General features: G+C 36.1%; 1 protein-coding gene across 1 annotated transcript in view; it reads right to left on the bottom strand.

Annotated features, from left to right (window-relative positions):
• Positions 1 to 8,500, bottom strand: part of LOC131039426 (glycerol-3-phosphate dehydrogenase [NAD(+)], chloroplastic) — a 169,341-nt gene extending 160,841 nt beyond the window's left edge. The window contains exons 1-2 of the mRNA XM_057972190.2: positions 8,012 to 8,500; positions 6,513 to 6,649 (exon numbers count right to left, since the gene is read on the bottom strand). Of these exons, the coding sequence (XP_057828173.2) occupies positions 6,513 to 6,649; positions 8,012 to 8,305 (431 nt within the window). The 5' untranslated portion in view covers positions 8,306 to 8,500. The remainder of the gene's footprint in view (positions 1 to 6,512; positions 6,650 to 8,011) is intronic.
• Positions 8,501 to 15,594: the final 7,094 nt, after the last annotated feature.

Genomic DNA, 15,594 nt, shown 5'->3' with positions numbered 1-15,594 from the left:
GAAATACATTTGGTTGCAGTAAAGCATATATTGAGATATCTTCAAGGTACCTTGGACTATGGACTGCATTATGAACACACTGCATTGAACCTACATGGATACTCTGATTCAGACTGGGCTGGAAGCGTGATAGACAAGAAGAGCACTTCAGGATGCTGTTTCAGCTTGGGATCAGCTATGGTATCTTGGATCTGCAGAAAACAATCATCTGTAGCTCAGAGCTCCACAAAAGCTGAATATATAGCTGCATCCATGGCAGCTAAGGAAGCCATATGGTTGAGGAAATTGATAGTAGGACTGTTTGGTGAAAGTCTGAAGCATACTATCATTCATTGTGACAATCAGAGCTGCATTAAACTTTCAGTGAATCCAGTTTTCCATGATAGATCCAAGCACATTGAGATCCCATATCACTATGTAAGAGACATGACAGAGAGAAAGGTAATAAGACTGGAATATGTCAATACAGGAGATCAAACAGCTGACATTCTCACCAAACCCCTAGCAAGAGTGAAAATTGATCACTTCAGGAGGTATCTTGGTATGGTTAAAATGTAATTGATGTCTAAAATTATGTAAACTTCTTGGTCATATACTTGAGTATATGAATTATGTAACCTTTTCCTGTGTTCATTCCTAAAGGATGACGATTCTTTAGTTAATGAACACTTGTATTTTAACATTGTAAGGTGACGATCTTATAAATGTTTGGAAGATCATATAAACTGAAAATCAGACAATTTGAATATCAATAATATGATAAGTTATAGTAGACATTATGTAAGTGGATTAATGTCAGTGCACATACTATAACAGGGATATCAAAGTGAGTATATCCTTAGTATCACACGCTGATACTTATAACAGGGATATCAAAGTGAGTATATCCTTAGTATCACAGGCTAATACTTAAAACATGGATATCAAAGTGAGTATATCCTTAGAATCACAGGCTGATTCTTCACACCTAGGTGATGTAATTATCATGAGATTAATGTTGAGCTAAATTAAGTTTTAGGTCTATACTCCGAAGACTAAAAGGGAGTGTTAAATTTAGTCTCAGTCGTAACTCTAAAATCGTAATCTGTTTTAGCACCCAGAAAATTCGATTTTATACTTGCGATTTAATTTAGTATTAAACTAACATACTAGTTTGTTATTGTTATGTTTGGTTTAAGTAATCCCGCCGGTGTAGAAGGATCGTGGCTCCACACAAGGGTCACGACCCTATGTGGAACCACGTGGTTCCACATAGGATCGCAACCCCCTGTGGAGGCATGATCCAATGAAGACAAATGATATATATCCGCCACCCTTGTTGAATAAAATTACATACGATACATGTGGTGAACGTAGAAGATATAATTGCTTGGTCTTCGCATCTGCAGAGGCAAACTAATAAGAGCTTGTGGATAGAATCGCTGACTGAGGCAATCCACGTGAGAGCTCATGGATAGAATCACCGACTGAGGCAATCCACATAAGAGCTTGTGGATAGAATCGCCGACTGAGGCAATCCACGTGAGAGCTCATGGATAGAATCGCCGACTGAGGCAATCCACATAAGAGCTTGTGGATAGAATCGCCGACTGAGGCAATTCACGTGAGAGCTCATGGATAGAATCACCAACTAAGGCAATCCACACAAGAGCTTATGGATAGAATTGTCGACAGAGGCAATCCACGCAAGATCTTGTGAATAGAATCGCCGATGGAGGCAAATTCACACCTTGAGACTATGGTCCCCTGTGATGAGCATCATATGGTTGATGCAAATACTCCCAATATCATGAGATGATATTTTTGAGTTATGGTGAATATCATGTGCCTTGATATTCTTGTTTATACCATACTTCCTGATATCATAGTGAGATAATATTTTCTCTATTCCATAATTAATCTAGACTTAATGCATTTGCATTGATTTTATCTTCCCTAGCTAAGAGGGAGTGTTAATTATGTTTTGTGTAGCTATGGTGAGGGCCATAAGTGTTGACATGGGAGATCACTACACATTATGTCTGATCATCCTCCCTAGCTAAGAGGGAGTGTTAATGTTTGTAGCTTCAGTCGAATGATCATTTAGAATACATATAATATATGTTGATTAATAATAATATATTATTATGTTATATTATTATATTATTATTAATCATATAAAATTTAATATTCAATATTAATCTATTATATTATTCTAAATTAATAATTGATTGATGAAACATTATAATATTGATTAAATTATTATAATTAAAGGAGAGACATGTCCATTCAAGGACATGCCTCTCCAAAGGAATATATATAGTATAATGTTATTCAATTTGAGAACACATAGAATTCCAAGAATGCAAGTATCAGATTGAATCAGATATATACATTAAAATCAAAGAAACGGGACTCGGACTCGGCTCGGACTCGGCAAGGCCAACTCGGACTCGGACTCGGCCGACTCGGACTCGGACTCGGGACTCGGCGTCAGACTCGGCTCCAGCCTCGGCTGGACTCGGGATAGTGAAAAACTCAAGAAATTTAGAGATTTTTAAATATTTAAAACTTGTTTCAGACACCCTTTATTGAATACACCTTAAAGACACAGTAACATCATCAAACTCGGCTCATTTGATTACATACACAAGTATACATCAATCACATAAGCATAAACGCAAATTGTAGCTAAAGAAAATAACAAACATAGATATATAAATATTGTCAAATGTATACAATATTACAAAACTCATGGAATAAAAAATCCATGTCATCATATGATCATCATCAAATGTTTCATACAAATACCAAAGGTAAATACAACTACAAGTCTATGGCTCAGAGGAGCCTGCACCCTCCGGCCCCGGCCCCCTGCGAAGGCGTCTAAGGTAGGTCCTGGATGATTCGACTGCCATAGCCGCTCCCCGTGACACCATGCCATGCTCACCAACATCAAGAACATCCGTGTCACTATCTGCCTTTGAATCTCCTGTCTGTGCTCGTGCTCTCCGCTCCTCCTCTGCCATGGCTACAGTCTCAACCTCTATATCTACCTGGTCGATCCAATCAGTGTCAGACTCGGAGGTTAAATTTTCTCTACTTCTATCGACGCAGTTTCCCCCATATTTTTCGACAGGGGTTTGGGGGCAATGCCCCCAAGGTGGGGTCAAGGGGCAGCGCTCCCTGTCGCGATACAGGGCGAGGTCGAGGGGCAGCGCCCCGCGAGGCCAAAAAAACTTATTACAAGTCTGAATTAGGGTCTCTTTGAGAGTCTTCCTTAGGGCCTAGTTTTGCTCTTGTTGCTAATTGGGTCTTGCTTGGTGAGTGAGTATCATTCTTGAAGGTCCAAGCTAGGTCAAGTTGGTGAGTGATAAAGTCTGGAATGTCATCCTGATCTTCAAATGCCCTGAAATTTGGCTAAGTCTGGAATGTCCTGATCCTGAAATTTGACTAAGTCTGGAATGTCCTGATCCTGAAATTTGACTAAGTCTGGAAAACTGAAGAATCCTCCAAAAACTAGATTTTGAAATATAACTCCTGGAGGCCCGAAACCACTCTCAAACATCCTGACAGTATATATGGAATATAACTTAAAGTATAAGAAAGAAGAAAGATATAAGGAAATGTTTGACTCATACTCGGACTCGCCGAGTTTGGGCGAGTCCGGGCGAGTCCCGTTTCTCTTTTAAAATAAATCCAATAAAACCTGGGAAAATCAACAAAAGAAAAATCATTAGTGTAGAATCTTCAATTCATAATTTGTATCAGAGTAGCGCAATAGAAGCTAAATTACAAGGAGGAACTAAGAATTAGAAGTCTCCAAAGGTTGTAAATCCTTCATATTGGCAAAGAATTCAGTTGATAAGACTAAAACCGACATTACTTGAGGACAAGCAATCTTGGGCAGGGCGGACTGTCATGCCCCCGATCTGATTCATACCTGTTTTCCCTCATCATGGCAACATGATTACAACAAACAGAAGAATGAAAATAAATCAAACACCCATGATTTGATCCTGATAGCAATTGACTAAGGATTAATAAAGTGATTAATGATTTAGCATCCCATGCAATCCATTCTATCTATCCTAGTTTGTCGTGATAACCTGAAGGTAACTATCAGGGAGGAAGGACATAGAATGCATTTGGTTCAGCAAATAATTAAGTGTCAACACTACATATTAAGGGAAAGCAGCAAGTGCGATCCATTAAGATTATGGATGGGTCACCAAACGATTTCTTAAGTCAATAAATTAGGTAACAAGTAAGGCATCAAATGAGACACCACCCTTCAAGGGAGAAACCCTTCCAATAGACACAACCTCTCAGCATGAAGAGAAGGTTATAAGAACAAGGACGGATGGCAGAGGCAAGCATCATAGGGAAATCATTCCAAAATACATCTGCATATTTGAGTATCAATCATTCACCGATCAGAAATAATCACTCAGCATCCGCAAATCAGCAAATAAGCTGATCCGGCTCTCCAGCATCAGCAGAATTCCTCCCAAGTCACAACAAACCGATTGGTATCCATATAATAAAATTACTGTGGTAGGCAGAAATAAATACAATATTTATCCATATACCTATATATGTAGACATGAATAAATGATGCATAATTGTATCAAATATATGTAAATTTAATTATCTGATCTAAACATCTATGCATTTAAGAATATGATTACGATAATCCATCATGTAGGGTAAGGAAGGAAGGAAACTGCAATTAGGGAGAACAGCTTAGGGCACCCTACTACAGTGACCAATAGGGAGAGAACAGCTATTAGGGCACCCTATTGCAATTTCCCTTCCAACCCCTACATTGAGGGATTGTTAATAAACATAAGAATCTCCAGCCATGGATGTGTAATGATGAATACACAATTTCCTCCTTACTCATATCTTCTATGATGGAGATTCACATACAAATCAGACTTGCTGTGTAATGATGAATACACAATTTCCATGCCCTAACCTTAGATTTATTCACGAATGACATCTGCACTATTACCTAACCCTAAGGTTTATTATATGTGTGTGTGTGTGCGTGTGCGTGTGCGTGTATATGTTGTTTATGTTGTGATTGCAAGATTAAAAATCCAGGATCGCATTATTAAAGAGATGTTTTTTTTGGTAAAATGAAACCCTAACCCTAATTTGTTACGATTGTGATTTCAGGGAAAATTACGAAGGGGGCATTACAAATGAAATGTTTAGCATGTAAGTTAGGTGTTTACCCTCCCCCACTATTATCAAATGAATCACTATAAGTAGAAGTTTCATATTGTTGCAAGAAAACCCTTTTATGTACTAATGAGATATTGAGTTAGCATGGTAGCCAATAGGTAGTTGGTTTGACTCTCATAGCGGGAGATCTTGTCAAGTGATTCCTTCCTTATGGAGTATTACATTATCACAAGGCTATTGGAGTGTAATAGAAATAAGGGTGCATCAGTACTTACTATACATCTTTTGTTGTGCATTATGATGGCATTTTCACATATTTCTATGTCTTGCATTTTTGGTTTTTTACAAAGGTGAGGAAACAATTAACCTAACATGTGAAAAAAGTAAAATGTACTATCGCCAAATGACATGCTACAGATTTTAATACACATGCAAACTAAAACCAACATATGCGAATAGATCATATTGACAAATTTTACAGGAATTAATCTTTTACCTAAAAGCCTTATGTTGTGACGATCCAAAGATCATGACCACAGTAATTTAGGAATCAAATCCGAGAGTTAACATATATACCAAAAATATTATATAATTGGTCACCATATTGCACACAAGTGAAACAGTTACAGCATTTCTAATTTTCAAGATTATGGAATTAGACGAAAATTGTCAGCAAGGGTTAAGATTGGGGCCTTTGTAAGTGGTAATATTCATTAACCAATAGAAGCATAGTAGCATTACATTTACACAGCATCGGCACAGAAAACTAGAAGTGTAAATGGAATTCAATTACATGAAATTAAAATATAAAAAAAGTGGCGAATTAGAAAGCACTAACACTCAAAATGAAAAAAAAGGGGATTTTATAAGCAAAAATCAGAGGGCTTTTTGAAAAAAAAAAGGAAAAAAACAGGAATAGCCTGCGAGTTAATCAGTAACCTGCATTTAAATGCAGGTTGTTCTAAGGTTTGACTGGGTTTTTAAAAAGCCCAGCATGTCAGCTTGACTCAGCACATCCAAGTGTCAAGTGATAATTAATGCAGGTTAACGTGTTCTTTTCCCGGTTTATGCTACAATGAATGTAATTATAGTACTCATCTTTCAAAATTACTGATCAAGTGCTTGGTAGTTTTAAGCAATGTGGACTCTACGAGGCCTCTGCGTACATCAACTGTATTCAAGGACTACATTTTCCTCCAACCAAATGCATCTCTTCATTCATATATTAGACTGAGAATCGATGAATTCAAAGGAAGGAGATATTATATGAAATCCTACGTAGGACTTAACCCCAAGTCCCCAAAAGTTCAATTATTGTTCTTATTTGCAATAAAACCTACCCATTAATATGTGTCTCGTTAATTGACTTGCAGACAGCACTATCTCTGACAAGCATGTTAACCTCCAAATCGGCCTTATTCTTTGCAGCTAACACTGCCATGGCTGTGGCAAAGGACCCACCTCCCAGAACTGCCACCTACACAATTAGTTCAATAAACAATTTAAGACCAACCCATATCAAACAATTAACTAAAACATAGGATACAGCTACTATGCTCACATTATATTAAAATCTCAACCATTGCCTAATCATATATTCTCTTCACAATCAGTGCCCAGGGTATAGGGGGATTGGCAAACTTCGGTTTGCTACAGGTTCAAATTTTAAACAAATTATTAGGTTCATGAAGTCAAAACCTGGTGACCCAAAATTTGAACAATATATAAATAAGATCGTGAAATCAAAACCACCAAAGGATGCAATATTTGAACTATATCTTACGGTCATGAGATCAAAATCCAGGTGTATAAATATTTGGCCAATATAAAAGATCGTAAGGTCAAAAATAGGTTTCCACAATTTGATCATTATAGAAGGTCATGAGGTAAGAATGTAGGTGTACACAATTTGAATAATATATAAGGTCATGAAGTGAAAACCTGAGCCTACAATATCTGAACAATATATCAGGTAAATGGAAAGCAACCCCGTGTGGACTTCTAAAAGAGGGTCTCATACTACAAATCGGATACTATATCTTGGTTGTAAACTTATATAACAACCTTTAGAATTTAGAATTTAAAGTAATATCCAGTGATTGTATGAAGACAATGTGTATGAGGCAGGACCAGAAAGTGTGATATAGATAATATTGGACCATCTTTTTCATATTTTGAAGTGAGGTTAATGGTAATTAGTTCACTACATCACAATTTGTAAAATGCTAGACATTCTAGTATTCATCAAACATGGTTTTACGACAGATGCAGTAAAACGTTTTTGAAACTACAATGTTTAAAAACTTATTAGAAATTTGTTCCAAATTGAACACCGAACTGATGAATATAGATATATACATCTAACCAAAAACTGTTAGCTACAAATGTTGGAGTTACATTATTTTGGATAAATATACTTTGCCTTTTATGTTGTAGATTTCATATTTCAGGGGAGGTAGAAAGCTAAAAGGTTTCTCCCAATTTGTAAAGCACGTAAGCTTTAAAAAATTAAGAGTATTGAAGCCCAACAAGAGCCAGTATTCTTTGTTTCCTTGTGGAGAAAACTCTCTATATTCAACAATATGTGTGGTTTCCTCTGGTCTGTACTCTTGGATTTAATGCATGTGAGCTACTGTTTTACGTTTCTAGATTTCAGTACTCTCTGTGCTATAGACTTGCTTCTTTTTTATGTTAGTTCAGCATATAGCTTGTTGGATTTTTTGCTGCTATACATTTTCTTTATGGGTTTTACACAAAGAATACAGAACACTAAAGAAATAAGAAGCCATAAATGTATTACAGAATGTTCAATGTATACATGTGTAAGAGAGCAATGGACCTGCTTGGTATTGTGTAAAACATGAGGTGTACTTCGAGCATTGAGGAGACGCCACGAGCTCGACCATCTCAATATTTTTTCCCATGCAGTTTTTACAATTTTTCTGCGCTCCTTTTGTGTGGGAAGTGCTATTTCCCTGCTTTTCTCTTCGTCCTGTGATAAAGGTTTCTGGGCTCCCTCGCCAGCTTTTAAATTGCAATTAACAACAATTAGCTGGGGACTGCGTCTTCTTCCGTGACTGCCAGATATCTCAGATAAAACCAGGAAATGGGGAGGACAGAACGCAACAGGCATGACTGAAATTCAAGGTGTAATCCAGGGGACTGAGATGTTTATCAAGAAATGATGAGGGAGACAGTGCGATGGTCCTTGGTATGAGATAAGGATCTTATTAGCTATTACCAGTTAACCACGCATGTTTTTTGACCCATCAACCTGTTAATCACCAAAATAGATGGGATAAAAAAATTTTATAAAGCTACGGTGCTAAGTATTTTGACAAATGTATGTATTTGCGTTTTGTTAGGGTTTTCTTGCTTTATCACTTTAACACTATAATTGGTATTTTCATGTCATTTCTCATTTTAAGTTCATGATTTGTATTTTTTATTTTTTTTGGGCCACCAGTTCATGATTTGTATGGTGATATGTTTTAATGTAATAATATATTGATTGTATTTTAGTATTAGATTTGTCTTATAGTCTTCTTTTTGTCTATTTTTATTTAGTTTTGTTTGAAATATTTTTCATATATTTGTTATTTTCTTTTTAGTAATACACTTTCATTCATTTTTATTTTCATATATTTGTTCCTTGTCTTATATTATCATTTTAGTCATAAATTTTATTTTTGAGTGGCTTTGTCATGTCTCGTTTTGTTAAAAATTAAGTTTTGATCAATATTCACTCATTTTATTCTTTTGCGGGTTAAACACACAAGCTTAGAGAGAATAATTAATTTAATAGTTATAAATGTTCAAATATTCTCAATATCAAAAGGACATTTAAATAATAAATTTAAATATTTGGAAACACTTAGTGTGGCATTGGATTCTGTGTCATAATAAGAAGTTTGAAATATTTCTAATTAATGATTTTGCACTAAGAGTGGAGTGAGAAATTGAAATATTTCTAATTAATGATTTTTCACTAAGAATGGAGTGAGAAATTGAAATATTTCTAATTAATTATTTTCCCACCAAGAGCAAATTTGGCAAGAAAGAGTGGAGTGGGAATTTGTAATATTTCTAATCGGTGATTTTTCCACCAAATTGGCCAAGGACAAGATGAATACAAAGCATATTTGGGGGGGCATTTCTACTTCTCAATTTCTAATTGCATATATGAACTTTATGTTTTGCAATTTTCTTCAATGGACGAAAACCAATTCTAGATTGAAGGCTTGTAGATAGAAACTCATAATTTTCACGTGGATAGTGGACAAGACCTCATTGTTCACATAGAAATTCTTCATCCAAAGGTTACATTAGAGTTTCAAGATTTTAGCAATTTTGGTAGTTTTCCCTTATTTGTGTGTAGGACTTCATTAATGTTGTTGTAGTGATTCTATATGTGTTTTGATGTGTTTTTGTTGTGATCTAATTCTATTTTATAATCTTTTGTTGTATCTCATCATATCAAACTTCAGATATCATCTTTGGGTATTGTTTATCAGTGTTGTGTAGTTTTGGCAGTGTGGCTTGTGTTGCATAGTTTAGTTTTCCAACATATTTTTGTGATTGTTAGTAGTTTTGAGTCTTTGTGAGTATACTATAGTATTATGTTGTTGTTATCATATTTGTATTAGAACATATAATCTATAATTTCATTTTAGAGTTCAAACAGTATCAGTTTGTGATGTTTGGAGTGAGTCAAGTTGTTTTAATTTTTCATAGTTTTGTGGATTTTGTAAACATTTTGGTGTAAGAAGCTATATTATTTGTTGTTGTAAATCAAATTTCAGACCTAATAATATGATTTTAGATATCAAAAAAATACACTTCAATGGTGTTCTACGAAGTTTCATTCAATTAGATGTCTTTTTGTATAAGCTTAGCTAATTAATAGTGGTATAATATTTGTGAATCTATTTTTCAAATCTAAGATTAATATTAAATTTTGGGTTGAGTACATTATAGTGATATCAGAACATGATCTTTACATCTTGTTAGGTATTGGATGATTGGTTTGAATCATGGGTTTCTTTGAATGTCTATTTTAAAGAATGAGATAGAATGACATTGTAAGAAAAAAATTGATTGCTATGTAGAATATCTAGTTATTAAAGAATTCTCAAAATTTCAAGAATATCTAGAATGTATGGGAGAACTATGCCCCAAGATGAAGAGATTATTGGATTCTTTGAAGAATGTCAAGGTAGGCTTAAAACTTTCAAAATGGTAATATCTTTTGATAGATACTTTGTGAGGGTTAGAGAGGAAGAAGGTTAGCTAAGAAAAGAAAAAAAAATATTTGAGAAAAGATAAAAATGTATTATCCCAGTAATTTTTTTTTGTTTTTTAACAGTAAGAGTTACAAGTAAACACAACAACCTGTTAAGGTTAGAGAAATCATCCAAACTACTGAAAGGGAACCCTTCCACCTTTTGTTCACTGAGAGCCCAAGCTGGGAGGGTGAGAGCAGAGAATACAGTGTTCTAGGGATCGTTAGCACCATAAAACAAACTGAAAATTACAATGCCTGGGTGGCAAGCCAACCCCTTCTGCTTATCCAGCGGGATAGAAACTAAATTCTTGGTGGTAAACCATCCAAGGAAAACATGACAAGAACTGAAACTCAATCACTCTACCGCGTATTTCAGTGGGAGGACATTACATTAAGCTATCACTCTACCGCATATTTCAGCAGGAGGACCATTGTATTGAACTTATCACTCGACCACTTATTCAATGGGAGGACTGAGTACAAAAAATTGAATTACAAAACTTAGAAGGCGGCAAGCCAACCTCTTCCACAAGCCAACCTCTTCCACTTATGCAGTGGGGTTTACAATTAAGAGCAGCAAGAAGGGATGATCAGTACTAATGAAACAACCTTACAAAATAGACATGAGATGAGAAGAGTAATTGCATATTTCTACAGTAGGAATATAATTTTCTGTTACAACTAATCTGTGGGTTGAAAGTACAAATCAGCAGCCTATAGAAACACCAAAATGCTCATAACTCCCTCATTTTTCACCCGAATCAATTCAAAACAATCCCAATCCCATAATATAACACTAACAACAACATCCAATCCAAACTACAACCCAAACAGTCCACTATTCATTTGGCATGCATCCCAATGCAAGTGCAAAAACCCACGCTATACCTAGGAAGTTCAATTCTATCTAGTAAATTCATTGCTCATTTAAAATTGCTAAAAACTCACACATTGTATCACCATGGCTAGGAAGGAAGGATGAGCCGGTACCTAGAATGATGGAGTCGCTTGGTTAAGAGGTGTGAGCAAAATATACTTTTAGCAGTCCCGCGACCAGCAACTAGAAACACACAAATCCGGCATAGAACACTCCATAATCTGCAACTCATTCACCAATCAGCAATGGGAATACAAGGACACAGGTAGGTACTATCTGATAACTCAATGATGCGCAAATAGTACCAAACCGGTACTGAGAGGGGAGGTGAATCGGTACATACAAAACAATTTCTCTTAAACCGGTTTGACAGCAAACACTTCTGAAGACTAACAGACAGTGACACCGGTTTGAAACAGAGTGCAATCGGTAAAGCTAAGAATGTCTGAGGCAAGCATTAACTGGTTACTTACTTAGCCTTTCACTCAACTTGAGACTACACTACCAGTTCACTCTTATGCATAAACAGGTAATCTATCATCAGATCATAATAGCAGCTAGTTCAACATGTTTTATTGACAGGCATAAAACACAGAACCATCATATGCTTGACAAACAATAGCAAAGCATCACAAGATAAAAACATCACACATGACACACATATTTTTCACGTGGAAACCCAACTGGGAAAAACCACGGTGGGGATGAATACCCACAAGCTGTTTTTGAACTCTTTGGAAGTCCGCTCTATTAGGAGCCTTGTCCGGTTAAAGACATTACAAAAGGTTCTGCTAGGAACCGATCCTGTTAGAGATCACCCGGTTAAGGGATGGCTACAATACCCGATTAAAGGTTAAACCCTGTTAAAGGTTACCTTGTTAGAGGATTTCAAGAACTCAATAGCTAAAGGACTTCAAACTCAATACCTTAGAGTTACCCTATTAAAGGATTTATAGCAAGCCGGTTAAGGCTACCCTGTTAAGGGATTTTCCAACTGTTGAGGTGGTTAGAGATCAACAGGTATTACTATGATCTGGTAACAGCACTCAGTGCCAATGCAGATCCGCTTAAGCTCCTCTTCTCCTTCTCCACTTACACTCTACAGGTATCACTTCTCTCCTTTTGATCTAGCAATAAACACATATCCTTTCTCTTGGATACTCACACACAACTTTTGCCAACAACCCTAGAAAGAGTCACAACATCGACCTTATAGAAAATAGTTAGGTTGGAGGCATAAACCCTAAACCCTAAACCTAATAGGTTAAGGAATTCAAATAGTTCAATCCTGACCGTTGAGCATACTGCATTAATCTCCATCGTTCGTTTTCCGTCGTTTCCATGGCGGCTGATAACCCATCACACGTTATCATCGTTTTACAGTCTTCTCATATTCCTGAGGTAGATAGGCAAGATCTTCTTCATGCACGATCCTTCATGTGCACAAGGCTTACGTGGCAACACAATCTTGTTCTTTGTTATCATGCTAACTCATTGCACAAAGTCACCGGTTGGGCCACACAGGCTTGAAGCACTTCAACCGGAAACCCTAAAGTTGAGACTACGAACCCATGTGTCGGTTCCCATAACCAAATGTCGGTTCACCTTTGAACAAGCACACTCACTTTGGCACAAATGCCGGTTCACACCTCTGCAACATATTGACATCAATGACAACATACAATGTCATTATGTCCTCATATCGGTTCACATAATGCCAACACTATCTTGCAAGTACGAAACTGAGACTTAGCTAGGAAGCCAACTTCGAAGCTCAGATTTTCAGTAGCCAAACCGGCATCATAACGATGCAATTTTCAAAGATGCTACAAATGGGAGCCCAAGTCTCATATTTATAACTTCACTCCTCAAATCCAAATGCAATTCCTCCAAATTCAACGCCTTGCATTTGCATTTCATTCCACTACATGTGGACCCCGAAAAGTGGCGCCATTTCCCATAAGTCAAATCCCATGCCCAAGGCATGGACCCACGATATACTTTGGCCAATATTTAGAGATAAGTCACAAAATAATATTTCTTTCAAATAATTCAACATCTCCTTAATAAACATGAAGCTCGCCAAATACTTAGGAAAAATATGGACATTAATCCCAAATATAATAAATCAGTAGCAAAATCAGATTAATTAAATATTAAACCTCAGGATAAGAAAAATAATATGTAATTATGTCGCCAATGACTCACGTACTGATTATTATCACAACCAGGATGAAACTGAGCCCGGACGACCACAGAACTGTTGCAAAATCAGAACCCTGTCTACTGCCAAAAATAGAATTGTGCCACATAGCCACTTACTAAAAATAGTAAGTCAAGAACTAATGCTTAGAAAAGCATGATCATCGCGTCCAGAGGCAAAACATGGAGAGCTTAGTAAGGCAGTAACACTAGAATGGCCATACCCCGACTTACTAAAAATAGTAAGTCCTCGTTTCATCAATGCTAGACCCTCATTCTTCATTCCACCTAGCCTACGAGTCTCAGGAATAGGCTAATGGACCATTGGAAGGTCATCAGTGAGAAGGGGACATTACAAAAAAGGAGGAGATCCAAGATTGTGAATTAAAGGATATACCTTTACAAAAGGATAAAGAATCAAAGTCAAAGGTTGAAGGTAATACATATTTAATTGAAAAAGATATTTAAATAAATGAGATTTCACAACAAGAATGTGTTTCTTTTTATTAAGTTAATTCAAAATCAGCATTGCATGTTGATTGTGAAGATATTTCATAAGATTATAATATTGTCAAAGAGACGCCCATTGAGTGTGTAAATAGTAAAAAGGGAACTCTTGTTTTGCAAGAAGAGAATAAATCTAGCATGTAGGATGATGCAAGAGAGTCACTTTTTTTTCAAAGTGAAGAGTTTGATATCGGGAAAAAGGTATTGGCACATGGTGATCCATTGATGGAGTTACAAAGTAACATAATGGATGCATTTTTTTTTAACCATAACTTATGGGTTTTGGATCAAGAAAATGAAGTAATTGAAGATATTCCAATGAAATCTCTTTCACCAAATAAGTATGAATATTTTAGTTATAGCCATAGGTAAGAAAATATCTCACATTTGTTCCTTTCAATATCTCTACAAAATTCTTGTCATCATGGAAAGCATGTTAAAAGCGGTGATAGAGTAATGGATACAACTTGTAACAAAGGGCATGTCGACTTTTTGTTTCAAGTTCAATATTATTTTTGCATATGGGATCCTAGTGCTTCATCCTAAACACCACAAAAAGAAGATATTGAAGAACACATGAAGGTTAATATTCTTCACAAATTTCGTTTCATGCAAATTGATAAAGTGGAAAAATGAATGTAACATTGAGCCAAAACAAGGTATTATTGGCAATATGTGTTGTTATTGATGTCAACCTGATGTTTAACAATATATTTTTTTTGTGTATGGTCATTTGTTGGTAACAGATGTTGACGTATCATTCATGATGTGGTTCTTGGCTGGTGACAGATGTTAATGTTGGAGTAAATTGATATGTACTCTTGATTAAGTTATACTTAGGTTGCATTTTCTTATTTCCTAAGTGCATCGGCAGTTATAACCGCAATAGGTTGTGAGAATGGGGGGTGGTGTGCGTAGCCACCACTAGACCTTGCCACCTCATCTATACTTTTTGCTTATTAGTTCCTTTTCCCTCATTAGGGGGGTGGGGGCATTTTTTATTTAAGAGTTTGAGCTGACAGTCCCATGAAGGACCACACCCTTTCCCCCAGGTGCTAATGGAGGTATGGGTTGTTTATTTCACCTTTGGGTCCAATTGGTGGTTGTTGGCATTTGCATGAAGATTGCATTAATGATATGTTATGTTGTCATTGATGTCAATTAAACCAGTAATGATATTAATGATGTTGTTGATATTGTTGTTATTGTCTTGTAACCAATAGGAAGAGTTTTATGAAGGTTATTGTAAATCGGTATGTAAGTTTGTGAGTTGAACCGGTAATTGAAGTAAAAGGTTAAACCCTTTCTATGTTATGTAATCGGTAAACCCTACCAGTTGTTTTTGTTAAACCCTAACCGATTAAGGTTGTTAAATTGGTTATGTTGGTTTATGATCTGATGTTGAGCAGTAATGATGATGACACGTAAGGTCATTGTATGAAGACAAGTTCAAAATGTTTTGGCGCGTTTGTTTGTCTAGGGAAGGAACAAAATGTATTGCATCTAATGCAAAGCACGTGATGAGTTACTGAGCTCGAGGAAGTGGTAATCA

This window comes from Cryptomeria japonica, chromosome 10, assembly GCF_030272615.1.
Source record: "Cryptomeria japonica chromosome 10, Sugi_1.0, whole genome shotgun sequence".
In the NCBI taxonomy this organism is placed as follows: domain Eukaryota; kingdom Viridiplantae; phylum Streptophyta; class Pinopsida; order Cupressales; family Cupressaceae; genus Cryptomeria; species Cryptomeria japonica.
Note: the sequence above shows the minus strand (reverse complement) of the source record. Positions and strands in the feature narration are given on the sequence as shown.